Raw genomic sequence first — 27,842 nt, forward strand, 5'->3', positions numbered from 1 at the left:
AATAAATCCTTTTCAAGTGTAACAATTAAAATAGAGTATTATTAGTTTTGTCATTTTTTTTAGAGAATTTCAACCTATGGGATCTGCTCTTTATGATAGCCCTTTATCATTAGACCAAGATATCAATTAGTTTTTTATGTAGATGGGGATTGAATCCCAAATATATTTCAATGATGTTGATATGTAACAATAGTTCATGATGATACACTTGTCTTTATTAATAGCATAAATAAATAGACTCAATGGCGGCTCCAGTTTTTTTTCCTAGGGTGTTCCTCAGTAAGTATAAATTACACGATCTAATAAAAAGAAAATTTTATATATTGACAACAACAATAAAAAAACATGTAAATACATAAAATTTACAATTGCCTTCTACAATTTTTCATTTTTTGAAATCGTTGCATGATAGTCTCATTATCAATGCTACAAGTTATATCTTTTTCAATATACACAACCAAGCAATCATTAATCCACTGATCTCCTATTCGATTGCGCAGTTCATTCTTTATATATTTCATTGCTGAAAAACTTCTTTCTACTGTTGCAGTAGCAACAGGAAGGGTCAAAGCTAACTTCACAAGCAAATAGACTAATAGATAAGTCTCATGTTTCCTCGTGCTCACTAACTTTTCAGCAAGTTCACTAACTCCTTAAAGCTCTAAAAACAAGTCATTGTTGCGCATATCAAAAATGAAATTATGAAGCTGAGAGTCAAGTGCCAAGATATCTGTCCCAGGAAAATCATATGGATAGAACTTTGCTAGATGTATTAACTTTTCCTTATCATAAGCCACAAATGAATTACTTGGATTCAAGCAAGCCATACAAATTAGCAAATCGGTATTCACCTCTGAAAAACGATTGTTTAGCTCTTGAAGTTGCATATCTTTGACTGTGTAGAATAGCTCAACACGATAATGATGTAAATTTGTATTTTGTTGGGTGTTGCGTCGCGGCCTCCCACTAACTACAAATATTTCATCCATGTTCAAGATAAGAATTTCATGTGTGGCACAAAATGAAGACACTTCAGTCAATAAAGATGTCCATTCATCATCTCTCATCATTTGCAATCGTTGCTTAGACACTTTAACAAGATCCATAGCATTTACTATATCTTGATTTTTGTTTTTGCAATGCTATTGACAACTCATTTGTGATCCCTAAAATGTTTTTCATCAAGTGTAGAGCAAAAACAAATTCAAAAGATAGAATTGACCTCATAATAGATCGAGCTTCAACTTTTTGGTCAGAGAGCCCATCTTCTTCAATAATCTCAAGTACATCAACAACAGCAGAGAACATCAAAATCAAGTTGAGAATAGTCCCATAATATGATCTCCAACGTGTATCACCAGGACGTTTAAGATTTGTCTCTTGATTCAAACCTTGTCCACTTCTTCGTACACCATTCTCTAAATCTTCTTTAATTCTGGCAAATTAAGCATCTCGAAGAGCATCTCGTCTCTTACAAGAGCCTCCAACAACAGTTACTAAATTACTAACCACATAAAAAAAATCAGCAATGTTAATGTGATTTTTAGCAACAGCAACAAATGTCAATTGAAGTTGATGAGCAAAACAATGGACATAAAATGCTGACTTCTCCTTTTTCAAAATTAAAGTTTTGAGACCATTGATATCACCTTGCATATTACTAGCTCCGTCATAACCTTGCCCACGTAGTCTCGATAAACTCAAATTATGTTCACAAAGTAAACCTTCAATAGCACATTTGAGTGACAAAGCGGTGGTACTTGCTACATGTACAATACCAAGGAACCGCTCTATAATAATTTCTTGTTTGTTCACATAACGAAGAACGAGTGTCATTTGTTCTTTCACTGAGATATCACGTGACTCATCAACTAATATTGAAAAGAACCCATTGCCAAGATCCTCGATGATGGCTTTGGATGTTTCATGTGCAATTGCATTCACCATGTCTTTTTGAATATCAAGATGGGTAAGCTTGCAATTTTTCCAAGTATTTTGCATCACTTCATTGATAGATTCATTTTGATCCCCCAAAAATTATAGAAGCTCAAGGAAATTTCCTTTGAGATTCATTGTGACCACGAAAAGCTAATCCTCGGAATAAAAGGAATCTTACGCAATCAACTATTGCATTTAATTGAATCTGATATTCAGCTTGATCTTGATTTGATTGCTTAACCAAGACACTTTGAATGTGTTGCTTTTCCTTCTGTAAATCTTCACTCTTCTTGATAGCTTGGTTATGAGCACTATTAACTCTTCCAACATGGGAATCTAACTTCCCAAGCTGATTCCAAAGTCTGAATCCCTTGGTTACAAAAGTGTCACTTCCTCCTTGCTTACCAACATCTTTCCCAAATAGGTAGCAATAAAAATAAAATGCTGCATCTTTGGCTATACTATATTCCAACCAATTTCTAGTTTCATACCATTCGACTTTAAATCAACGGAGCTTTTCTAGAAAAATATGATACCGGGTAATCATGAGGAGGTCGGCAAGGGTCTTTTCCTAAATAATGTCTTCTTATTTCATCATGATTATTAGGATGATAAGATGATATCTTTTGTCGTAGCCCAGGATCTGAAGGAAGATTTTCTAAGTTAAAGTCAACACGACTTCGCTTAGAAGATGGAGATGAATCTTGCACAAGAGATGAATCTTGGGTACGTGGTTTTTTTATCAAGTATTTGTCCATAATTCTAGCAAAAGAATAAACAATAAATTATAAGTTTATTTGAAATATCAATAAATTATTAATTATTATTGTTTAGTTGTTTCATTAATTTGTTTGTCTTTTATAAATTATAATTTGTTATATTATTGTTTCATTAATTATAAGATTATTAATTGTTGTTTAGCCTAACATAATTTTTTTTTTTTTTTTTTGTCTTTTATAATGTATTGATTAATTAAATTATTAACGCTAAAAGACAATCAGAAAATTTCACAAGAACTAGCTACCAATCAGAAAATTTCACAATCACAATTTTACAAATCACAATAACGCTAAAAGACAATTAATGTCTTTGAGTTGAGTCCAATACCAATACGCACCAACAGTCCAACACGGCAACACCAACACCAACACATTACAATTTACACACCAACCAACGGATAAGATTCAATCATAAGATAAAGCCAAAAGCAAAATGCCAAATTCAAAAAGTAAAAAAAAAAAAAAAATTAAAGTGTTAAACTGAGTGCTTGTTTCTTAAAAAAAAAAAAAAACAAAACAAAACTGAGTGCTTTAGCCAGCCAATCATGGATCACCAGTTCAACAATGAGACAAACAATGAGACAAAGTCATAAATTTAATAATGACTAAAGAGAGAGAGAGTCATAAATAAAGGCACACAATTATTCATTATTTCATTTTCATTCATTCCTATGTTCATTTCAGATTTGAGAGAGTATAGAGAGAGTGAGAAACCGAGAGAGAGTCAGAGAGAAAAAGAGAGAGAAATTCCTGGGCGACGGCGGCGATGTACGACGGCGATGGCGATGGCGACGATGAGCGCTGTGACTGGGACGATGTGGAGTTGCGGATCGATCTCCGTCTCCGATGCGATGAGGGCGACGAGTCCGATCTCCGATGAGCGACTGGAGCTGGACTGATCTGGCGATCTCCGATGTCCAATGAGCGACTGGAACCGTGGATCAATCTAACTTCGAAGGGGAGCGTCGTTGCTCTGTTTTTCCTTTTTAGGTTTGCTTAGCTTTACTGATTTTTTTAATTTTTTTGAGAAAAGTTTTAGTGATGATGTACTGAACTCTAATAACTGATTTGAGGTTTCTGATGGGTCTGTATTTTTTTTTTTGGTTGAGAAACCATGGGTTTGCCTCTGTCATCTGTTGGGCTTGCCATGGGCAGTGGGCTTGATGTTGGGCTTGCTGTGATCACGTCCGATGTTTTGCTCTTACAATTTTTTTTTTCTTTGTTACAATTTTTTTTTTTTTTTTTTTAGATTTTAGTTGAAATTTTTTTTGGGGCTTTTTTTTTTTTGGCTTGAAAGTAGAACAAATATATATATATATATATTTTTAATGTGAGAGTGTTCCTAATTTTAATTGAGGGTGTTCCTATTTTATATTTTAAGGGTAAAAAAAAAAAAAAAAAATTGTATATATAAATTTCAAGTCAGGGTGTTCCTGGGAACACCCTGACCATAACGTGGCGCCGCCACTGAATAGACTAATGCTCCTAATTGATACTACTTGCTTTAAATGTGTGCAAACCTAATTTATTCAATTCACAAATAAAGTAGTTGGGAAAAGTTCCATATAATGATTTTATATAAGTTTTGTATCTACCATCGCACATCTTTTATGCGATAATCATTCCACAAGTATAAGTGCTTGTAGAGTGTGGGGGCAAAGGTCAGGACTTAAGTTTCTAGAAAGGAGTTTCATACACATATACACTTAAATTATGTTAGAGTAGAATTTTTATCTTGTATAAAAAAAAGTTTTGTATCTCAAACATTAATACAGTGTACTCTTTCATTTGGAGAATTGACAAGTCATGGGAAATTATTAATTCATAATTAATTACAAAGGAGTTACATTTTTCCTCAATTCATCTAGAGAAATGACAAATCACGGGAAATTATCAATTCATAATTAATTACAAAGGAATTACATTTTCCCTCTTTCATATGGAGAATTGACAAGTCATGGGAAATCATTAATTGGGTAAATTGTAAATTATACCACTAAAGTTTGGGGGTATTTAGATTTTACATTCTGAAATTTCAAATTTTGGATTTTACCTCTTAAAGTTTGAGAGTGTTTGGATTTTACACTCTAACAATTCTGAATTTGGATTTTACCTCCTAAATTTTAGGGGTGTTTGGATTTTATTATCTAATATATAGGGGTGTTTGGACTTTACACCCTAAAATTTTAGAATTTAGGGGTGTAAAATCCAAACACCCCCAAAATTTAGGGGGTAAAATCCAAATTCTGAAACTTCAAGGTGTAAAATTCAAGCACCCTTAAACTTTAGGGGGTAAAATCCAAATTTTGAAACTTCATGGTGTAAAATTTAAACACTCCCAAACTTTAGTGATATAATTTGCAATTTACCCTTACCACACCACACCCTTAGTGCGGTGGTCACTCCATAAGTATAAGTGCTTATGGGGTGTAGGGGTAAGAGCCGGGGTTCAAGTCTCTAGGAGGGAGATTCACATACATATACACTTAGATTAGGCTAGAATAGAAATTTTATTTTATATAAAAAAAAATTGCAATTTACCCTTATTAATTCATAATTAATTACAAATAAGTTACATTTTTCTTTAAAAACATGCATTAATATTTATGGATATATATTTTAATGGACAAAGTTTTACTCCAAACTAGGTTCAAATGAATCTCATTCAACTCATTATGTGATAATTTATAAAACTATTCACGTGTATATTTAATCATAGAGTCATGCTGTGTATTCAAAAGTTAGACAATTTTTTTATGTGAGTTAGACCCTTTTGGATATATACTACTGTTAGTTTGTTTAAGACCTTCTCACATCTCCCCATGCGTGTGTGTGTGTTAAAATACTTAGTATTCTCAAAAGAAAAAACTGTGGGTTAATCTCACATCGGGAATCGAAAAATGAGTGTGAATTAAAAAGGTTTAAAGTCAGTACTGTATATCCAAGAATTAAGCCATTTTGGATATACATCAATGTCAGTTTCTTAAAAAAAAAAATTCATAGAGTCTGAATTTGGTAAGGATGGAGTGTAAAATTCATGTTTTAGATCTTATTATAGTTAATAATATCTTAATAAACTCCCAATTTAGTTGAATTTTTAGATGGGTATTAGAATTGATAAGGTGCAGTTGTATTTATTCTTTAATATATGATAAGATGACGTGACATGTTGGGATTGGAGAGTATAAAACTTGAGTTTTACACCATATCCTTATATAATTTAGTCTCTTCATCATATAGCTTATTTAATGAGTGATGTGATTTGTGAATAAATTACACGTAGATAACTTCATCAATTGCCACATAACGGGTTGAAGGCAAACTTTTTCCAATTTTAATTTTAATTTTAATTTTTAAACTATAACATTCTTATTTAGTGTTCACTATCAGTTGGTTTTAATTATAAAGTATATGTATATTTAGATGTCTTTCACAATCAGTCGGTGACATTAACTTTTTTATTTTTTTCATTATTGCCAAGGTGGCATATTATAATTAGTACATAATAAAAATTTTGTTAATTGTATGTTCATGTGAAAATAATGTTGTTCCAATAATAATCTACAAATTTAGCAAATTGTGAACAAAAATTATGAAAAAAAAGCTGTGTTTCATTCTTCAATTTGGAAACTCTATACCAAATAATTGAATCAATATCTTTATGGGATTTACTTTAAAAGCTTGCATTTGATAGGTAAAGTAAGTGATAAATTTTTCATTTTTTTTTAATCCATGATAACAAGTTGTGAATGACTTTAGAATTTTTTTTTTTTTTTGTGGAAATAACATCACCCTTCGTTGTAAATTTGTAATAATATCAATAAATTACGTAATTATAATAAGAAAGTCTTTTTTTTAGAAGTCTCTTATTAGAGTGTGTATATATATATATATATATATATAATAGAGCTAACATAATATAAATTTCTCTCAATAAAAATTTTGACAACATTTTTCATACCATTTGAGTTGACAATTTTTATTTTATTTTATCTAGATTCACTATTGACATTAGATTTTTTTATCTTCCGCTAATAATTTGTCACATAGCAAATATCATATGTCAAATTATTTATGTCTCTAGAATTTTTCATTCAATAATGACAATTTAAGAAGAGAGAGAAGAATCTTCTATTCATAGTAGTATTTTAATTTAAACAACTTGTCTGCTATCAAATTAACAATCATATCCGATCAAAAAAAAAAAAAATTTAACATTCATATTATCAAAATGTAGCCCTCCCCTAGAAAGTTAGGATTGCACGCCTAATTTGAGCAGCCACATAGAACCAACCTATGATATGTTTAATTGCCAAACCAAAAAGAATAATTCTCTCTCTCTCTCTCTCTCTCTCTCTCTCTCTCTATATATATATATATATATATATATATATATATATATATATATATATATATATACTCATTTCATAAACAAATAATCAATTGACTTAAAACAGAAGCGTCTGGACAAACAAATCCGTGTAATTCACGGGTAGTAGTAGTTGATGTGGAGTAGTTGTTTAGTTGTTTGCTTTGCTAATATTTCCTTGCCTTTTTTTAAATACTGCTCATTAAAGTTAAAAACTGAAAAAAAAATAAATAAATAATTGGCGATCTCATAAATTGTATACAAAACCCACTAAAAAAAAACACTGTTGAAAAACGGAAAACGTGAATCCCAAACGGAAGCCAAATCCAACATTTCTACGCCATTTCCAACGTTTGCAACTTGCTAACGGTTTTATTGCAGACCAAACCTACAAGTCAACAAGTCAGTCTCGTATGAATCTCCTCAATCTTTCCTACCCTTTTCTTTCAAAGTTCAAAATTTTGATTTCTCTTTCTCTTTCTTATAATTTATAAACGCATCATAACAACAATCCCAATCTTCCCTTTACCTTTCATTTCATGAGAAAAAGAAGAAGTTGACTTTCCAAGTTTCATCATCATTAACATACAATAAATATATACTCCGATCTCCAACAAAAGCTAGCTTTGATCTCTCTAAACTCTCTTTCTATCATCATAATCAACATGTTGCTTGTAGATTGTTCAAACTGCCGTAGAGCTTTAGAGCTTCCACCAGGTGCTCATTCAATCCGGTGTGCTATTTGCCATGCTGTGACTCGCATAGCTGGCCCTCGTAACCTCCAACCACCACCACAAGGTTTTTACTCCTCCACCCATCAACACCAACCGCACCACCCACCACCACCAGCCTTTACTGCTCCGTCTCCTTACAACCACGCGCCACGAGGGCCGCCTCCCGCCGTGCACGGCCGCAAGCGTGCTGTCATTTGTGGGATATCTTATAAGAACTCACGGCATGAGTTGAAGGGCTGTATTAATGATGCCAAGTGCATGAAGTACTTGTTGGTCAACAAGTTCAACTTCCCTGAGTCCTCCATTCTTATGCTCAATGGTACTCTCTTCCTCATCTTTGATCTCTCCCTTTCATTGTTTATGTTGGAATTTTTGTGTTTTTGTTTTGTATGCTGTCTTATCTGGGCTTTGAGAGAGAGAGAGAGATTTCTTTTTTCCTTTTTGCTCATATGTTGCTGTTGTTTTATTCACATGTTTCTGAATTCTGATTGTTGCTGAACAAGTCCTAATGCTTATTTGCTCGCATATGCATTATTTGCAATACTTGCTATGTCTTTTCTGAGTTTGGTCTCAAATATTTGTCAATTTAATTGTATACCTATTATGTTATGTGTCTTTTTTCTTTGATTACAATTGATAAGCAGTCCCCACTCATTTGTTTCTAATCAGAGCATCAAGAAGGGCAAATCGGTTCTACCTGACTATAGGAAATTTAATTTTGATCCCAAGTTCATTATTTGATGACAGGAGAATTTACCAATTGAGTTAATTGAACCCACATTTATCTTCATCTAGTTGGAAGTGTATGTATGAATTCAGATGCGGTCCACATTTCCCTAAAAGCAAAAACTTATTCTTCTAAAACCAACAAACTGACCATCACTCAATCCTTACTTTAGCATTAACAATTTAGAACCAATAGTCTCCTCTCGTTTATAAAGGGATTCAGGGTTCGAATCCCCCTTCCCCGATGTTGTAACTATTGAATTATTAAATGTGTTTTAGAAATGCTTTTTAAGTGTATACATACAAAGTTTTAATTGATTACAAGTTACTAGATAATCATATGTAGAGCCACAATCTAAAAAGATCGGTCCTTTTAATCTGAATTCAATTTTATTTATTTATTTGTACTCTTTGATGCCCCTGTATTTTTTTTCCATGCCATAGTCTGAGTCCCCATGTGAAAGTTACTTCGCAGAAGAAGAAGCTGATCCTTACAGACATCCCATTAAAAGCAACATTAGAATGGCACTGTATTGGCTTGTGCAAGGTTGTCAACCAGGAGACTCCTTGGTTTTTCATTATTCTGGTCATGGTTCACAGCAAAGGAACTACACTGGAGATGAGATAGATGGATATGATGAAACACTCTGCCCCCTAGATTTTCAAACTCAGGGAATGATTGTTGATGATGAGATCAATGAAACCATTGTCCGGCCTCTTCCTCCTGGAGTTAAGCTCCATGCAATCATAGATGCTTGCCATAGTGGCACTGTTTTAGATTTACCATTTCTATGTAGAATGGATAGGTGAGTCCTTTTTTTTTCAGTGGATACAAAATATTATGTTATATTGCTTCAATAATACAATGCGATAAGTTTACAAGACAATTTCCAAAACCTTAATAAGTCTCTGCCAGTGTATACTATCCATTGATGAGTACTAGTCTAATTTTTCTACTATGTCCTTTCATTGTCCTTTCTTGCTTACACTTTCTATATATATCTGTCTGTGTGTGTGGATGTAGGACTGGGAGGTATGTATGGGAGGACCATCGCCCTAGATCAGGTGTGTGGAAAGGAACAAGTGGTGGGGAGGTCATATCTTTCAGTGGCTGCGATGATGATCAGACCTCAGCAGATACCGCGGTAATATTTATTCATTCAAGTAAAATATAGTGGTGATTTATAAGATCTGAGCTAATGTTTTATGTGGACAGGCTCTATCAAGGATCACTTCAACTGGTGCAATGACTTATTCTTTCATCCAAGCCATTGAGCGTGGACAGGCAACTACATATGGAGCCATGCTAAATGCAATGCGGTCAACCATTCGTAACACAGATGATGATCTAGGTGGTGGTGGTGGTGGTGGTGGTATAGTGACATCTCTTCTCACCATGCTTTTGACAGGAGGGAGTGGTGGCGGGTTGAGACAGGTATGGTTGTCATTGCAATCACATTGATTTGGACTCATGTATTGTGAAAAGAGACAATTGTGCTGATGTTAGTGTATTTTTTTTCATTGGCACATAGTGCAAACTGCAAATGCTGCCTTAACAAAATTTAGAGGAAAAAAAAAAAAAAACCTAAACTATACTTTTAGTTCCTGAAATATTGGGTTAAGTTTTAATTTGATATACATAGATTTCATGAAGTTTCAATTTTATCCCTGAAAATTTTGATTTTGAGCAATATGGTCACCTGAGAATAACAATACCAAACAGAAATCAATGAGGTTGCACACCTTAATTTTTGCCATATCATAATTTTTGTGACAACATCATTCCCATTTTGGTTGGAACAAACTAAGATTGCTCAAGGTTAAAATATTTTCAAATGCAAATTCAGAACTTAAAAAAATTTAGGGACCAAATTAAAATTCACATTGTATATCAAGGGCCAAAGTACGGTTTAGCCTATAAATCTAAACACTAAAAATTGGGAGGAAATATAGGATTATAATTCTCTAGTTATTTGAATTATAAATAAAAATATAAGCACTGATCGTTATCTTGGTTTTTGTCTGCATTGTGTCTTTCACTAAGTTAATATTGTCATCATTTATGCACAGAAAAACTAAAAACTAGTTTTATATACAGACAACACTTATTTAGACTATGTTAGGGATTTTCTATTTTAGTGATTTAGAACTTGTAGGATTTGGGATTAGGGTGGCTTTTTTGAGGTAGCCAGGCCTCCTAAGAAACGAGAGAGACTAGAAAAGTATAGAAGATTAGAAAGAGAGAAATTGGTTATTCCTTTGTCGTTCTTTCCATTACAGCAAATACAATCTTTAAAGAGCTAGCTGATTGTAACTGCCATAACAACTAACTGTTAGTAACTAACTTGACTTTAACGATTTACATGCCAATTCTTGATCACACACATGCTGGAATTACAATAAGCACATGGCTAATTGATCATGATCTGATCCTACTGCCAGTACATACCAGACAACCTAGGATACTGCTAACTATAACCTAGCTTGATGCTTTCAAAGACTTCACTCTCAGTCCAGCAGTACTTGTGAGGAATGGCAGCAACAAGGCAAGGCCAAACCTTCAATTATAGCAGCCTTGTGCAAGCCATTGAGACTCTAACAGACAAGAACTGAATTTCTAGTTCGGAATATAGCATAAACGGTTCATCAACCTCTGAAAAGTAAAAAATTTTACAAGACAAAAACTCATCTTGGGGGTGGCATTGTATTTTCAAGGCTAAAGTCGAAACTAAATAAATATGCTGAAATTTTGCTCTCTTTCTCTCTCACCCACAAATAAAAATCATCTTTGTTGAATTGTAGACTACCTAAATATATTGAAATGAGAGTTTGACATACTAAAATTCAATACAAGCTTTTAGTCTCAACCATAATATAAGAATTTTAAAAAGGAAGCAGATTTGAGTCATCTGTCTCTGCTATCAATATTTTATCACGGTTATATACTTATATGAGACATTTTAAATAAACTTATGTTCTTCACATTACTCCTCTCCTGTTCAATAAAAAACAGCATATGAATTCTCTCCTGTCATGGCCAAAACGTTATTTACCCACGGTTTCTGATGCTAGAGGGATGCCCTTGAAAATGCTTCTAAGGTGGTGAATGATTTTTAGGATTTAGTAGGTGATTTATGGTGTCCTTTTGCAGCTCTAAGAAGTGAATTTCTTTATTTTGAGTATTATGTATCCAGTGTTCTCTCATCCAACACATGAAATTGACTCAAAAAAGTCTGCATCTGTGTCATGAATGAACTTTCTAAGAAGTGAGTTTCTTCATTTTGAGTATTATGTAGCCAGTGTTCTCTCATCCAACCCATGGAATTGACTCAAAAAAGGTCTGCATATATGCCATCAACAAACTTTCTAGGCAGCTCCTATGATTTCAACATGGTATTTGAGGCCTAATATTTGCTGCATCTCGTATACATTCAGGAAAGTTTCATGTGATGCAACACCCAAATGTTATAAAGCATGATAACTCATCTATACATATGAATTTTTAGAAAATCAATTTTTTGTTTATCTCTTTGAATATGTCTGATAGTGTACTCAAAATTGTAGTAGGATGGTATATGCTTTTCCATTGCACCAAGAACTACCCTTTGATTCTTAAGTTTCAACAGGACATATGTTGTCTCCCTTTTCATCAGTAACATATATTAGAAGGCCTTAAAGATGCACTATAGCTAGATAAATTTTAAGCCTTCAAATTATATCTAATAAATTGAAATTTGATTGCATGCCTTTCTGTCTTTTTGTATTACTTATTTATTTATCATTTGTGCTGAAGTAAGGAATGCTTTGCTGATTTTCGATTAGTATCTTCTAACTTTTTTCGGTTTGTATTTTGCTACAGGAACCACAGCTTACTGCAAATGAACCATTTGATATGTATGCAAAGCCTTTCTCCATATAACTGTCAGAGCAATACATTTTGTCCCTTGAGTGTGTACAGATAACAGGGAAATCCCATTTCTTGTTTCATTGTTTTCTAATAGTTTTTTTCTTTCATTTTTGTTGTTCCCCTGAATTCTTCAAAGAAAGGTGTTATACATGGCTTATCTAACATTTATGTAACATTTCAAGATTCAGAGGATGAAGATTGATGAATTCAACAAACCTTTTAGTCCCAGAGCCCAAATGGGGATTGAGTTCTTGAATATGCTGACCACTGTTTCACTGATCAATTAAATTTTCATTTTTCAGTCAACATTTCATCTGAGCAGTAATCCTTTGTCATTTGGTGTAGTTCTTGAGTTTGACTCAAAGATCAGAGTTGCTTATCAAATTGAATAAATGAAGTAAAAAGTGGAAAGAGCAAAAATGTTACAAGTCCAATATAAAAGCCGGGGATTATGCCATTGCCTTCAAAAGAAGAGGTTACTAATTGGAGTTCTTCTCTCTTCATAGTCAGTCAATCACTCCAAAATATAATAATAAATTAATAATAATAAAAAGTCAAATGAGAACAACTGGTAAAGAATAATACAAGATGTGAATGAGAGAAGACTTGTGAATTGGGAAAATGCTATCTCCAAAGAGGATAACCTGATCCAAGAAAAAAGACACTAACTACACCTGCACCTGCACCTGCACCTGCACCTGCATATTACTGTAATTTTCAAATGACCTTTTATCATAAATTGAATGTAACTAAAATTTGATTGGAGTTCACATATAATATATAGTGTTAAATAATTTAGAAAAGTTACAACCGTTCAATTTGATTTTCTCGTAAATCTTACAAAAATTCAAGTTTTTTGTTTTACTTGGCATAAAGAAATACTGGTTACCACTTACATTTTAATTTTATCTACCAGAACAACTAATTAGAAAATAAATCAAATAAAATTAATTAGAACATTTTATTTATGGATTAGTATTGAATTATTAAAGCAAAGAAAAAAAAAGAAGTCATATTTTAAGCTCAAATCATGAGATGTCTTTAATTTGATTAAGATATCTTTGCAAAAAAATACAATTATCTTTTCTCTAAGTCTATCTCTCTCAAAAAAAAAAAAAAAAACTCTAAACCGTTAACCACTAACTACTATTTCAAAACCGGACTGGCCAAAACCGGTCATTGTCATTGTTTTGTGATACATCGATGTTCATTAGCTAAGGAATTGACAACAGGAACCGGTTCATCCGGTCAGGGTCGGCTCTATTATGGAAGTGAATGATGCGGCCACCAAAGGCCCCCAAGTAGAAAAAGGCTCTCAAATTTTAATCAATAGAGTAATTTTTTTTAATTCTAAAAGTTTTAATTAAGTTCAAATATTAGCCAATAAATAAAATAATATTTTTTATCAAATGAAATACAAGAAAAAGAGAGAGAAAAATGTTATGTCCACAACAATTTTCATAACAAATCCTAAGTGATAGGTTGTTATTGGCTGTTATCGGTTGGCAAAAAAGTAATTTCAGTAGTGGGTTAAAATTAGAACTAGTAACAACTTAATACTTAGGATTTGTTGTGAAAATATTGGGAAAAAAAGAGCAATACACAAAAAATTTTACAACATTTTTTACAACAGTTGAATTGATAAACTTTAACTTGTTTTTATTTAGACCTACCACAAATATCACATTTTTACCACTACCAATCTGCCACATCAACAGCTATGAAAAGTTGTCAATTTTTTTGTGTCTATAGATCTTCTAAAGAAAAAAAAAATCTGCATAGCTAATTAGTAGTTTTCCATCTAAAACAAGATAATACAATTTAAGTAATATTCAATTTTTTTTCTCAAAAAAAATCATATTTAAATATTTAAAAAGTTTCAAATCAATTTTTGCCTAAAGCCCCCAAATGCATCAGGCTGCCCCTACATTTGGTTTTGACACTTTTTTACTTTAAAAAACCTTTGGAAAAATCATAATTCTCAACAGACAGGCTAGTCAAAAATAAAATTCATGTGTTAAAAAAAAAAAAGGTACATAAAAGGGGGAAAACAAACATAAACCCATTATCAACCAAAGTTTAATAGAGAAAAAAATAAAAATAAAAACTCACATGGATTGAAATTGAAGTTGGAGAATGCATGTGAGGGTGCGAAAACAAATGGGTTTGGAATAAGCAGAAAAGGGAGAGAGATATGAGAGTGATTGATAAGGGAGTTTTCATTTAGAAAAATGATCCAACCAAATTGTGGTGATATAGTTAGTAATTTGAAAACCAACAAAAGAGTAGTAGTGTCTAAATTTAAGGGATATGGATGATAAGTTATAGTGATAATTTTATAGAATGAGTGTTTTTTTTTCCCTCTCTTCAATTTCAAAATAAAGAAGAATTGTTATGAAAAAAAGAAGAAGAAGAATTGTTATAAAAAAAATAAAGAAGAATTGATTTGAAAAAAAAAACATGAGATCTCATATTAGGGAGTAGGAGTAAGGGAAATGTGAATTCAAAAAAAAAAAAAAAAAGAGGAACCTAATATCAAAAAGGAAAAAAAGAAAAGAAAAATAAAGAGAGAGGTAAGTATCGAAAAAAAAAGAGTGAAAAAAGAAAAAGAAAACAACCGACTTAGGGAAAGTTAGACATGGGTTAAAAAAATGAAATAGATTACCAAAAAAAAAAAAAAATTGCGGTCAGTTAAAAAAGAAAAAGAGCACATAAAAAAAAAGGGGAAAAGTGTAAATGTGGTGTTATGGAGGAAATTCAAATTCTCTTAATACTTTCTTCTAAAAAAAATTTAAATTTATCCTATTTTATAGGCAATGTTGTGAAAATGTTGAAAATATTACTTTTCTCAAAAAAAAAAAGGTAGATGGCAAGGGAAAGAATGTAGGGTTTTAACTTTTTAATGTAGGTTTTTAAAATTTTCAGCCAATTAAAAAAAATAAAGAAAGAGAAAAGAAAGTTTAAAAGTGAAGTTTGTTTCTGAATAAGTGGGTTAATGGAAGAGTGATAATATTTTATAAGTAATTTTTTAATGGGAGTTAAAAATGTATTTTTATTTTGTTATCCTTTATTTTTGTCTCTACCTAAATCTAGAGAAATGGAGGTATTTTGGAACCAAAAAAAAAAAAATTTGGTCCAAATTAAGAAAGCCCTTTAAATACTAGTATAGATATGGTCCCTCAAGTTTTAAAAATGAGTTGCATCAGCTATTTTGTTAACAGTTGTTTTATTTATTTATTTTTAGAATACTAAGTATTTTAACGCATATAGAAGAGAGCGGAGAAAGTCTTAAAAAGACTGACAATAATATCTAAAAATGTCTAATTCTTGGATACATTTATTAACTATTGTTAGTAGTATTACTTACGTGATTAATAGAATAGTGACCTAACATTTTTTTTTTAATGATGTGACAATTTTTTTAATAAAAAAGTTACAATATCCACACAGACCCGATCCCAAATTAAATCTGAAAATTGAAATCCCAACCCAAATCCAAATTAAAACCCCATCCTTATCTAATTCTGAAACTGAATCTGAAACGCACGAGAAGGTGGCCTAGCCAGCAACACTGCCTCCCTCCGCCAACGATAGTGGCTTCCCCACTCCACTTGGGCCCTAGCTTTTCTCTTCAAGTTTCCATTTGTCGCTCGAATCATAGTACTGATTATTTGAATGCATCTCATATGTAGTTTAACAAGGTGATAAGTAACAAAGAACTTATGACTCAATTTCCAATCCCAATACTGGTTTTTGGGTGAAACTTATTAACTTTCCTAGAACAAATAAACACCAACTACCATAGAATTAGCAAAACTACTAGACTAAGGACACCGACTAAATTGAACCCAAAACAGATATTGCCCCACAAAAGATTAAAGCTGTAACATCATCAGCAACCAAATATTAAATTGTATACACTTGGTCCCAACGGTGTCCAACCTGTCTAGTGTCAAAGACACAAACACAAAAAGTGTCCAACATGTCAAGAAATTCATACACGGTCATACACATTGGGCCTGACTGGTTGCATGACAGGGCAAAACGGGTTAGAATTTCTTGATCCAACTTGACCTGAAAAATACTCGATTCGAATTTGATTTTTTGACTCAAAGCAAAAATAGGTTGACCATTGACCCGATTCGTATTTTTTTGCGGGTCAACCTAACCTCACCCGCAAAAATTTGATCAAATTGACATGTTCAACTTGAAATCAAACCTTTAACCAGTCCACTAAAAACAACTAGTTTTTTCACATGCGCAAAGTGCGTGTAATGAGATTCTTTTTTTAGTGGTTTTATTTTGTAGAAAAAAAAAACTATTTATTTTTATTATATATATATTTTTTATTATGAAAATCTAACTTATAAGTGGATAAAATAATTTGAAAATTAACAAGAAAGTGGTCTTATTTTTTAGGTAATGTTTTAGTGAAAGTTAGAGTTGCATTTTTACCAGATCGTCCTTTAGTTTTATTTCTATTTAAATATAGGGGTATAATGACATTTTTAAACTAAAAAAATGAAGAATTCAAACAGAAAAAGCCCTTAAATAATAGTGTAAATAAAATCAATGGTTGAATGGTAAATAAACTATGATTCAATAGTAAAGTTGAGAATCGACCCCTTTTCAATTTTTTGACTATTCCAGTTTTAATCAGTTTTATATTTAGAAACTCAAATCTTAGCCATGAATAGGTAAAGGAGCATCGTGGCCCAATTTGTAGCAAACCACCACATTTACAAGCTGCAGCGCCGGCTGGACCCAATAAAATCCTCACCACTCACCACACAGAAAAAAGCTCTCTTTGTTTCGTTTCCAACTCTAACAAAAGTCCAACAAAAGTCACATAACAAACAACTATTCTATGGCTATCATCACCACCACCCACCTCTCCTTCCCTCTTCTCCTCTCCCCTTATCCTCACCACCAACAACAATACTACCCCAAACCCAATCCAACAGTGTCTTTCAGAAGAAGTATTGGAGTGAGGGCTCAAGGTGGTGTTGACAAGTTAGGTGATTTTGGAGCCAGGGACCCATTCCCTGCTGAGGTAGCGAGCGGTTTTGCAGACAAGGTATTAGGCAACGGAAACACTGAGCATAAGATTCTCATCCCCAATATCTCAGCTCTCTCTCTTTCTCAGCAGCAGTGTACTCCTCTTTCTCCTTTCCAATCCCCAATGTCCACTCCTGATGCTCAAAAACTCTTGAAGAAGGTCCTTTTTCTGACATCCATTTGCTTATTTTCATGCCTTAGACGCTGATGATGGTCTACAAAGCTGTCATTTTTCATATGATGAATTGGGTTTTATCTAATTTGCTTTGTTGTACTTGGTGTCAGCTGAATGAAGTTACAATTTTGATTGATTTCCTTTCTTTTTCTGATACCCATTAGCTTATTTTCATGCATTTGACACTATTGACAGTCTACAAAGCTGTCATCTTTCATGTTATGAATTGGGTTATCTTATTGCTTTTTTGTACTTGGGGTCAGCCGAATGAAGTTACAATTTTGATTGATTTCCTTTCTTTTTCTGATACCCATTAACTTATTTTCTTGCATTAGACATGTTTGTGGAATTGTTTGCTAGAATGGATTGGGTTATCTAATAGAAATTTTCTTTTATGCCCTTATAGTAACTTTGTTTGATAAAGTTGAATTGGCAAATTCTGTCTTGATAAAGTAGTTGTTATTCTTCTTGGGACCCTTTTTCTTATTAAGACATGATTTTTATGAATTTGTCAGTAGGTAGTAGGTTGGAGACTATTGGAAGAAGAAGGTGGGCTTAAACTACAATGTTTGTGGAAATTGAGAGATTTTAAATGCGGGGTTGAACTCATCAATAGGATTTATAAGGTTGTAGAAGCTGCAGGGCATTACCCGAATATCCACTTGGAAGCACCCAATCAAGTTAGAGCTGAAATTTGGACAGCTTCCATCGGTAAAACTTCTATACTTGAAAATTATTCTTGTGCCAAGTGGAAAAGTTTTGTACCTAATATACCACATTATAAGTTAGTTTCCTGATTTTAATTTCTGTAGGCAGAATTTAATTTTCTACGTGGCCATTGAAAAGTTTCCACTTGAATTGCAGGAGGATTAAGTATGAATGATTTCATTGTGGCTGCCAAAATAGATGACATAAAAACATCAGATCTTGTGCCTAGAAAAAGAGTTTGGGCCTAGTTGAAGCTTATGTTGCTCACTGGTTGCTGGAAGAAGCTCCCAAAACCATCTTGCCATAAGGTTTTCCCAGTGACTGATGGCTCATTTTGTATGAGAAAAGATGTACTCTTTTTTCTGGGTGTGTCCCTTTTGTATAATTATCATTTGTTTATTTTATTGCTTTTTAAGTTCAATTTTTATAATGTCTTCCATGATACATTTCTGTGGGGACCCAAAAGGCCTTAAGACCTCTTAAGTGGGGTGAGGTGAGGGTGAACCAAATCTTGACTTAGTTCCACATTGCCTAGGTAGTGGGAGGTCCTAAGCCTTATATGGAGGGCCTTGGACTCTAATTGGTAAGAGGACTTTTAAAACCTTGAGGGAGAGATTTTGTGTCACTCCCAAAAAGGACAATATCTTGCCAATGAATAGCTGGGGCATTACAATTTCACTTCAATAATTAGTGTGGCTTTTGGTGACAAGATATTGAAATACCATTCTGATGTATGTAATTTAGTAGTATAGTCCTAGATTATACTCTTTTGGCTGACATTATGCGTTCATGGGTTTTTTCTCAAGTCCTGTAAATTATTCTCACAATTTCACATTGATACCTTGTTTTGATTTGTGCTAGTCAGCTAGTGTCAGTTTATCTTGAGACTATGTTCTCCAACTCCCTTTTGTTGTGCTCTGCATCAAACTATCTCTAGTAGAAGACATAATTCTATAACAATTCTGTGCTTTAGTGTATGTGTGCGTGTCTCTGGGCACGTATCCATGTGTGTTTGTGTGTATTACAGTAGAACATACCTCTGTTGGAAAATAAAGTGCAAGCCTTTGGTTGAGGGAGCCTGAAATGGAAGATTGATCATTAACGAGAAATTACCTAATTATTCGAATGAGTGTGCCTAGGAAGAGACTGGGGAAAAACAAAAAAGATTAATAGAAAGAAGGCATATAACCTAGAATTAATATTAAGCATCAGCCTGAAAAAGGCAACTTGTGTGTGAACAAGTTTGTATCTGCAACTCTAGAATTTGCATATTAACCTACAATTTGCATATTAACCTACAATTTGCTTACCTAAATAAAAATCATCCTACAATTCGTGTATAGATAATGTCTCTTTATAAGATATATATAATTTTTTTTCACTATTTAAATTATCGTGGAATGGTATCATTACTTTTTGGTTTGTCTATGATAGGTTTTGTATTATTGGATGGCGAAAAATGCTATTGAATGCCTTGTGTTGAACTTCTTACTTGATATAGACTCGAGTATGTTCTTGAATCACTTGTATTGACTCATTTCACTGTTTGGTACGATGATTTGAGGTCTCCTTGGATACACAAAGTCTGATTAACAAGAGCAAGATATGTAGAGGATCCTACTATAGTGTTATAGGATATGTATGCATAAAAGTTGCTTTGAAATGTGAACGTTACCATTTTACCATTAAATGTTATCTATTCTGTTGGAGATTACATTGAAAGAAGAACATACCCATTTATCTCATAGTTTCGATGTGTAAATTGGAGATATCCTTGTTTCTTTGTTCTCACATTTTTTGAGATGTAAATCTCAGAATACTACATAATTCTTTGTGAATATTATAGCTTTATAATAATGCTAATACAACAATTTTTGCAACTGTTGAGTTGGGAAATTTTTATTGATTGTACCCACTTTATTATCTATCATTAACAACTTGCAATCTTGACAATTGTGAAATTTGTCAAAAATATGTTGACTGTAGACTCATTGTTGTAGAGTTGTCTTAAAGGGTACCACTTTATTTGGAGAGGATTTTATAACATCCTAAGATTTTGCAAATTTCCTTGTCAATTACGAAGGACCATCTGCATTTATTTTTTTAATAAAAAATTTGGTCTACTCTGTTCAGCTCTTTGTATATATGTCATAATAAGTTTCTTGAACTGCACTTGTTAAGCATTGGCAATGGTTAAACTATGGATTGAAAATGTTGTAAACAAATGAGTACAATGCTTTGTGCTCTTGTGATTATGAACAACTCAAGGGTGAAACCAAAGGGGTGCAGAGAGTGGTACTGGCAGCCGGGCACTTATTGTCATTGAAATCATCAAAAAATTTCCTCAGTGTTTCCTTTTAAGAAGCATGTCATGGACTGGGTCATTAGCATGGTTGTCAAAATCGCGATCCGGATCGTAAAATCGTGCGATTTTACGATCCCACCTCACCAAAAAGATTAAAATCGTAGCAGGATCGTAAAAATGTTAGGATTGTAGGTAGGATCGTGTAGGATCGTATGGGATCCTACCGATCCTACCATTTGGCTTCTTTTTTTTTTTTTTTTTTTTTTTTTTTTTAATGTGATTCATTTTGGACAATTAAAACCCACAAGCCCAACGTTTTTTAAGTGTGATTGGTTTGGATAAAAAAAGTTAGTGTCTGATTGTGAAGAAAGTTTGGGACTTTGTGAGTTGTGTATGGATTGGGAAAGCTTGTTCTTTGAGGTAAGAATCAGGGGTTTTAATTAAAAAGGAAGCTTGCTTTGGGCTTAAAAATTAGGCCTTTTTATTGTTTTTTATCTTTTGAGATAAATGTATCATGGATTATCTTTTGATGTTGGGTTTGATCTATGCAATAACTACTTTTTGTATACTTTACTTACATTTTGTATATTTTGATTATGTAAATAACTTTTTCAGAAAATTTGTATACTTTGGTTATCAATGTTAGGTGATGATGAAGTTTCAAGAGTTGCTGCCAAAGGAAAGAGTGTGCTAGTTCATGATGTTAGTGATGAATATCATGAGAATGATGATGATAGTGATGGGCCCCCACCTGGATTTGAGAGAGTTAGGGATTTCGATGATTACGCCATGGATGTTGATACTAGGAATGATATAGATGATGAAATGGGATATGGCAATTATAGTGATTAAATTAGAAAAACCTTAGAATGAGAATTCTCTTTTGGATTACATATTGTAAATTTGTAGTTAGCTAGTTTTTATATGCTAACTAGCCTAACTTATTTTGGATTTGAAACTTAAAATTTGGAAAACATTTTCTATATGTGTAGATAATATTTTGGTACTTAGTTGCTAATTAAACATGTACTAAACTTTTTAGATACATTATGTCGAAAGTTAAATATATTTTGCTTCGTTAGAATGACATAAGAACAATGTAGTGCATGCAAATTACATTTTATGATGCAATTTTTTTTCTAATGGATGGATTCATATTTTAAGTGATTATATAATATACAAAGTCACTATCAATAGGTTTTTTGCTTAAAATATGAAAATAGGTAGGATCTTACGATCCACGATCCGATCCTACGATCTCCGATCCTACCTACCTCCAACGATCCTACGTAGGATCCTGATTTTGACAACCTTGGTCATTAGTAGGTAGGGTGTGAATTACAATTTAACTTGTTTAAAAGGATAAAGTGTTCTCCATTTTAAGGAACAATTAGTGTTCACATTATATCATGTCATCAGAAATTTATTGATTTTATTTTTGAAAAGGCATCAATAGTTTAATAATTTAATTATATACAGAAAAAGTGCTGCTTGCTTAAATGACGAGGATATGAGAAAATGCAGTTCACTGAAAATCTTTAATAGAATTACCTTAAAAACTCTAAAATCATAATACATGTTTCTAAAATAATAAGTCCTACAGAAAATTATACGATGCATCACAAAAATTGCGAATACACTTTTTTTTTTAAAATTTTTTTTAATGATTACAATAGTTACAATAATGGGGAGAGAGAATTTGAACTCTAAGAGAGTGTTTGGTATATGCACTTAAAAACTGAAAATTGTTTGAAAATGTGTCGAAATACGTGTTGGTGAAAAAGTGTAAAAAAATGTGTAATATTGTTTAAAAATTGAAAATTGTTGTTTGAGATGGTGTACTAAACACCCCCTAAGGGTCTGTTTCATTTTCAAAATTTTGTTCTCATTTTTTGTTCTCAAGTGGAGCCCAACACCAATTGAGTTGAGTTTTATTATGAGAATGCCTCTCATGATTCTGAAAACTCCTAAATTTTGCTCTCATTCTCACATTTTTGGGTACTGAATTTGAAACATAAGAACAAAAAATGGAACCAAACATATTTTGAGGTGATGAGGTCCATAGAAAACATTAAATGAAAATTAAAAAATAAATAAAGAAACCTTGTTTTTGTAGAACCAAATAGGGCCTAAACGTCTACGTTGAAAATAGTCAAAATACCAATAAAATCTACAAGGTTTGGCTACTATCTCAATCTTTTAAATTCAGGTACAATTGTAGTAATAAATAAAAATAACAATAATAGTTGCCTTTTTAAATCGTCTTTCTCCTCATTTTGGGCCAAAGGGCTTAAAAGAACGATTTGCTAAAAGAATGGCTAATTCCTCCTAAATAATACTAATATATATATATCAGAGTGGTACCCAAATATGTCCAACTCAATTGGTTAAGCCCAAGAGCCAGCCCAATATCCAAAACAGAAACAGAAGTCCTACTATAAACTGTACTCTTATTTTTTTTCTTCTTCTTCTTCAGTGCTAGGAACTGGGAAGCACTAGTTTTTGTTTTTGATAAGCTAGGAGGGAAGTACTAGTAGTTAGTACTAGTCTAGTACTGGTTTTTTTTGAGAAGAGACTAGTCAAGTATATAGTACTGCTGTACTGTTCTCTTCTTCTTTCTTCTTGAGAGGAAGGAAGTTTAAAATTTAGCTCGTGCTTAAGGGAGGGAAACAAAGAAAGAAACCAAAACACTGGCACAAAAGATAACGTTTTGAGTTTTTGAGACATGGTGGTAGCTGTAGCTGCAGCTGCAGCATCCTCTACTTGGCTAACGTGCGCACTTCTTCCTCGCCAAGGTTGTTGTAGCCTACTACAATGTCTTTCTTACACCACTCGGGTACTCTCACTCTATATATCTCTCTAACATGGGTTTGGGTTAATTTACAGGGCTACATGGAATTCAAGAACCAACTCCTGGTCTCCAATGGACAAACAAAAAGGTCTGCACTAACTCTGCTTTCATTTCCATGTTTATAGCTTTTTTTTCTAAATTCAAATTTCTGCTGCGGCTAATCTATATACAATAGAATTTGGGTGGCCTTTCTTTTTGAACAATTCTTATGGTGGAGCTCATTTTGGGATTTCGGGTTCAGCCCAATTACCCAAATGGAACACTGGTTGATTGTTGAAAATTTTGCAGTGCACTGCACATAATCTAGGCTATGAGAATTTGAATGAATATATTAGAAACAATTGTTTGTATCAAGAGAACAACCATGTATTGGTTTTAAATGATTGTTAAGAATATTGTGGCCTAATTGTGAATTATCTTTTTCCAGATTTAGACATTTTGATTTTTTAGTTCCTAATTATTAAGACAATTTACAATTAACATGTCATTTTTTGCGTGTCCCAGAACAACAGAATCCTTTATTTATTTGTTTATTGGAAGTTTATACTGTCATTATTCCTGAATTTTTAGGACTGAGTATCTATATAAACCCTTTTCCCGTTTATCTTATTTTTTTACTTAATTATAAGAAACATTTGATGTTGTGTGGCAACAGAGATGTTGTACAAGAAAAGCTGGTCCGACAATTACTGCAAAATTGGAGCTGAAGCCTCCTCCATATCCACTGGTAAGATTTAAAGATCCCCGTTGTATAACTTTTGGTGTAGGACATGGCTAATGAGCTCTTATTTAACTGACATGTCCTCATAATTGTTAGATATACAAGTATGAGTGAAATCTCACATTGAATAATAATGGCAAGGGTAAGTGGTGTGTCCCTATGTTATATTACACGTGTTCTCTCCCTAACAATAATAATATGATAGGGATTGAGGTCGAGGGTTCAAGACATACTAGGTTCAAGACCTACTAGGTTCACGTGTAACTTACCAATAAAATAAATTGTTATAACGCATCATTTTGATTCCTGTTTTATAGAGTTTTTCTCTGGTATATCATTCCAGTTACCTTTTATATGCATTCTGTGTATAGGCTTCCTTTGGCTTACAGCAAAGGAAGTGGGCACAGACTTCTTGATGATCATTCTGACAATTAAGGGCTGAAATTTTTAACTAAGTTCTATTTTTAATAGAGAAATGTTGGCTTATTTTATGTGTGTGTGATATAAGAAGATGCATAGGTATTATATTGCGTTGAACTTGATACTGCCTTGCCGAGCACATTGCTTTGTTAAAATGTGAGTAGTTCCTTGGAAAGAAATTGAGTGATTATATTGTCTATTTTTCTCAGGCTTGCCTTGATTACCTTTTGCATTGCTAGTAAGTTATGTGCTTGCCAAATGTATCATACATACTAGCATTCATTATTACATAAAAACCCATATCTTCAGCTTTGATGGCTATATTACATCAATTTTTTTGGGCTGTACTTGTCAGCTTTCTTTAGAGCTTATTAATTTAATTAAATTTTAAATGAGAACCATGACAGGACAGTTACCTATATCTTCCATATCCTGTTTTTACTCAAGGAACATCTACATACGTCAATTGCTTCCCTTTTTTTTACTTTGAAGATTGTAACCACTAATTTTCCTGTCTATCACAAACTCCCCCCCCCCCCCTCCCCCAAATTTTCTGTCAACTACCAAAAGTTAATTAAATAAACTTTATGATATCCTCTTTTAACAAGAATTTTTTTTTGAAATGATGGTAAATCAAATAAATGTACTATTTTTATTTTTTAAATGATAATACGTATTGCATATTTATCTTGTGTGCCCCAACTTCTAGCATCCTGATTTACAGTCCAATATATGATCTTGAATCAGATGTGTTATTAGAGCAATCTGCTCTACGTCATGAAGCTTGGCCTGGCAATGAGTTGCTCTTTGTTCATCATTCCACCCCATTGTCATTGCTAAATCCGTGACAAACAAGCTGTTTATATCAACTTAATTCTTTGTTTATTCGGCCAACTCTGCAGCATCTTTCTTTGCCCGAGTGGCATGTATTTCCATGGTGCTTGTTTTTCCAATTATGAAGCATGGTTAAGTGATCCTACTCACATTGGACCTAGTGCCCAGGTGGTTTGACCAATAGTGGGCCAAGAAATATTGAATGGTGATGTAAGTGGGGTTTTCCGAGGAATACAAATAACCTCCGGTTTTTTTCAGATTTGGCGAGCATCTGGAATTATTAGTGAATTGCAACTCTATTGTACCGCAATTCGTGTATTGGTCTTTGCAGCTTTAATGCTTTTTGCCGGTTGTTCACACTTCACAGCGAATAAACTTTATGATGAGAGAAATATTAACACTTCCATGCAACTTAAACCACAAGTGAAATTGGTGGAAATTTTCATTGAGTGCTTGTTGAAATTTTTAGACAAGTTTGAGTCCATATTAATTAGTGATTATTATACACTTTGTTTAATGTATGTGACAGAATGCTCTGGAGCCACATATGAGCCAGGAGACCTTGGAGTATCATTGGGGGAAGCACCATAGGGGCTATGTGGATAACCTAAACAAGCAAATTATAGGAACAGAGCTAGATGAAATGCCGTTAGAAGATATTATAATCGCTACATACAACAAGGGTGATATTCTTCCACCTTTCAACAACGCGGCACAGGTATCCTATTTTAAACTGTTTGAGTGATAATCTTGTGAGGCTGATGTCATGTATTTAGTTTTGAATTATATAATTGTAATGAAACCTACTTCAAATTGCTTCTGGTAATTTCTGTTGTTGTTGCTGGTGTTATAAGCATCATGTCCGATGATTACTATCGGAGCATAATAATAGATATTTATGGAAAAATTCTCTTGATTTCTTATAAAGTGATTTCTTTACTTGATTCTTTCCTATGTTATTAACAACTCTTTATCTGGCATATAGTTTATTTATCTGCAAATTCATACAAGCAATGGATGATTTAAATGTTTTTGGGATTTTATGTTAGGTAATTTCATGATAACAGTAATGATATTGGACTGATTACACCCTAGTCTCTCACATTGGTTTTCTTGGCTAAAGTTTTCTGACCAGTGTATTTACCTGTTTGCAGATTTGGAACCATGATTTCTTTTGGGAATCCATGAAACCAGGTGGTGGAGGAAAGCCTTTTGGGGAGCTTCTACAACTGATAGAAAGGGACTTTGGTTCTTTTGAAAAATTTGTGGAAGAGTTCAGGTCAGCTGCATCTACACAATTTGGTTCTGGTTGGGCGTGGCTTGCATGTGAGTAGTTTCTTCCACTCAAACATGTCAATTCTTACATTCTGTTCCAAATTTCTTTGAGTTCACCTCTAATAGTGTTAGCTGAATTGGTATGGTGTAATGTTGCCTGTTCTTATTTTTATAGATAAAGCAAATAGACTAGATGTTGGAAATGCTGAAAATCCCCGTCCATCAGATGAAGACAAAAAGCTTGTGGTAGTGAAGAGTCCCAATGCTGTAAATCCACTTCTTTGGGATTATTCTGTAAGTATTTTGAAGGACTACAGCCTTCCTAATTCATGTTCAGATATTGTATATATCATAAAGAATGTTCATATATTGCGGCATCCAATGTTATGGAAAGATTATATTCACATTACAATAGTTCATTGTTGTATCTGATGATATTTGTCAATTTCTTGCAGCCACTTCTTACCATCGACGTTTGGGAGGTATTTAAATTTTGCTCCTAGTTCAATGAGTTAACCTTGTATGCTTCTTATTGGAAACAATCATTATTACCTGAGAACTGATTTTTCTAAATTTGATTTGTCTCCACAGCATGCTTACTATCTTGACTTTCAGGTGAGGAAACCTAGTTAATAAAACATGAAATACACCTTGCTTCCATTTTATGGTAATGTCCATATGTTTATAACAGACTCATGTTGGTAAGAGAGCCTAAAAACTGTGTTATTTTCATTTTACAGATCCGTCGACCTGATTACATATCAACCTTCATGGAGAAGCTTGTATCATGGGAAGCGGTCAGTTCTAGACTTGAAATTGCAAAGGCTCAAGCTACTGAACGAGAGGAAGAAGAAAAGAGGAAAAAAGAGGAAAAGGAGGTCGGGATTTCAGACAACGAAGCTGTTGAGATGTATGTGGATAGTAAATCTGATGATTCAGAGGCTGAATGAATGAATTGTGTTTGTTTGTTGTCAAGTTAAAAGTATCTTCAGGGTGTTGTACTTAAGAGAGAGAGAGACAGAGAGGTCAGTTTGAGCGGATA

The 27,842-nt window shown here is 33.1% G+C and overlaps 4 protein-coding genes across 8 annotated transcripts; 3 read left to right on the forward strand and 1 right to left on the reverse strand.

Annotated features, from left to right (window-relative positions):
- Nucleotides 1–653: 653 nt before the first annotated feature.
- Nucleotides 654–1,947, reverse strand: LOC142620391 (uncharacterized). The gene is made up of 2 exons (XM_075793764.1): nucleotides 1,650–1,947; nucleotides 654–1,090 (listed from the first exon to the last, which is right to left on the reverse strand). Exons 1-2 carry the CDS (start codon nucleotides 1,945–1,947, stop codon nucleotides 654–656), a joined length of 735 nt encoding a protein of 244 aa, XP_075649879.1.
- A 5,538-nt stretch (nucleotides 1,948–7,485) lies between these two features.
- LOC142621021 (metacaspase-1-like) lies at nucleotides 7,486–13,191 on the forward strand. 2 transcript variants are annotated; one of them, XR_012841680.1, is made up of 6 exons: nucleotides 7,486–8,139; nucleotides 9,022–9,352; nucleotides 9,571–9,691; nucleotides 9,763–9,981; nucleotides 12,406–12,541; nucleotides 12,981–13,191. XR_012841680.1 is itself a non-coding variant. In XM_075794341.1 (5 exons), the coding sequence occupies exons 1-5, from the start codon at nucleotides 7,752–7,754 to the stop codon at nucleotides 12,463–12,465; spliced, it is 1,119 nt and encodes a 372-aa protein (XP_075650456.1). In that variant the 5' UTR covers nucleotides 7,487–7,751; the 3' UTR covers nucleotides 12,466–12,675. The 2 variants fall into 2 exon arrangements, 1 of the variants encoding a protein (XP_075650456.1); XM_075794341.1 differs by lacking the exon at nucleotides 12,981–13,191 and having other exon boundaries at nucleotides 7,487–8,139; nucleotides 12,406–12,675.
- Nucleotides 13,192–17,200: 4,009 nt separating this feature from the next.
- On the forward strand, nucleotides 17,201–21,699 carry LOC142620885 (putative pterin-4-alpha-carbinolamine dehydratase, chloroplastic). 2 transcript variants are annotated; one of them, XR_012841653.1, is made up of 4 exons: nucleotides 17,201–17,671; nucleotides 18,205–18,397; nucleotides 18,551–18,760; nucleotides 21,346–21,699. XR_012841653.1 is itself a non-coding variant. In XM_075794188.1 (3 exons), exons 1-3 carry the CDS (start codon nucleotides 17,321–17,323, stop codon nucleotides 18,640–18,642), a joined length of 636 nt encoding a protein of 211 aa, XP_075650303.1. In that variant the 5' UTR covers nucleotides 17,201–17,320; the 3' UTR covers nucleotides 18,643–18,817. The 2 variants fall into 2 exon arrangements, 1 of the variants encoding a protein (XP_075650303.1); XM_075794188.1 differs by lacking the exon at nucleotides 21,346–21,699 and having other exon boundaries at nucleotides 18,551–18,817.
- Nucleotides 21,700–23,169: 1,470 nt separating this feature from the next.
- LOC142618973 (superoxide dismutase [Fe], chloroplastic) lies at nucleotides 23,170–27,806 on the forward strand. 3 transcript variants are annotated; one of them, XM_075792041.1, is made up of 9 exons: nucleotides 23,170–23,494; nucleotides 23,586–23,638; nucleotides 24,206–24,277; nucleotides 26,055–26,243; nucleotides 26,680–26,851; nucleotides 26,976–27,094; nucleotides 27,256–27,282; nucleotides 27,392–27,415; nucleotides 27,541–27,806. In XM_075792041.1, the coding sequence occupies exons 1-9, from the start codon at nucleotides 23,425–23,427 to the stop codon at nucleotides 27,748–27,750; spliced, it is 936 nt and encodes a 311-aa protein (XP_075648156.1). In that variant the 5' UTR covers nucleotides 23,170–23,424; the 3' UTR covers nucleotides 27,751–27,806. The 3 variants fall into 3 exon arrangements, with proteins under 3 accessions (XP_075648156.1, XP_075648155.1, XP_075648157.1); XM_075792040.1 differs by having other exon boundaries at nucleotides 23,281–23,497; XM_075792042.1 differs by lacking the exon at nucleotides 27,392–27,415 and having other exon boundaries at nucleotides 23,281–23,497.
- Nucleotides 27,807–27,842: the final 36 nt, after the last annotated feature.

The sequence above is a fragment of the Castanea sativa genome, chromosome 12, assembly GCF_040712315.1.
Source record: "Castanea sativa cultivar Marrone di Chiusa Pesio chromosome 12, ASM4071231v1".
NCBI classification, from domain to species: domain Eukaryota; kingdom Viridiplantae; phylum Streptophyta; class Magnoliopsida; order Fagales; family Fagaceae; genus Castanea; species Castanea sativa.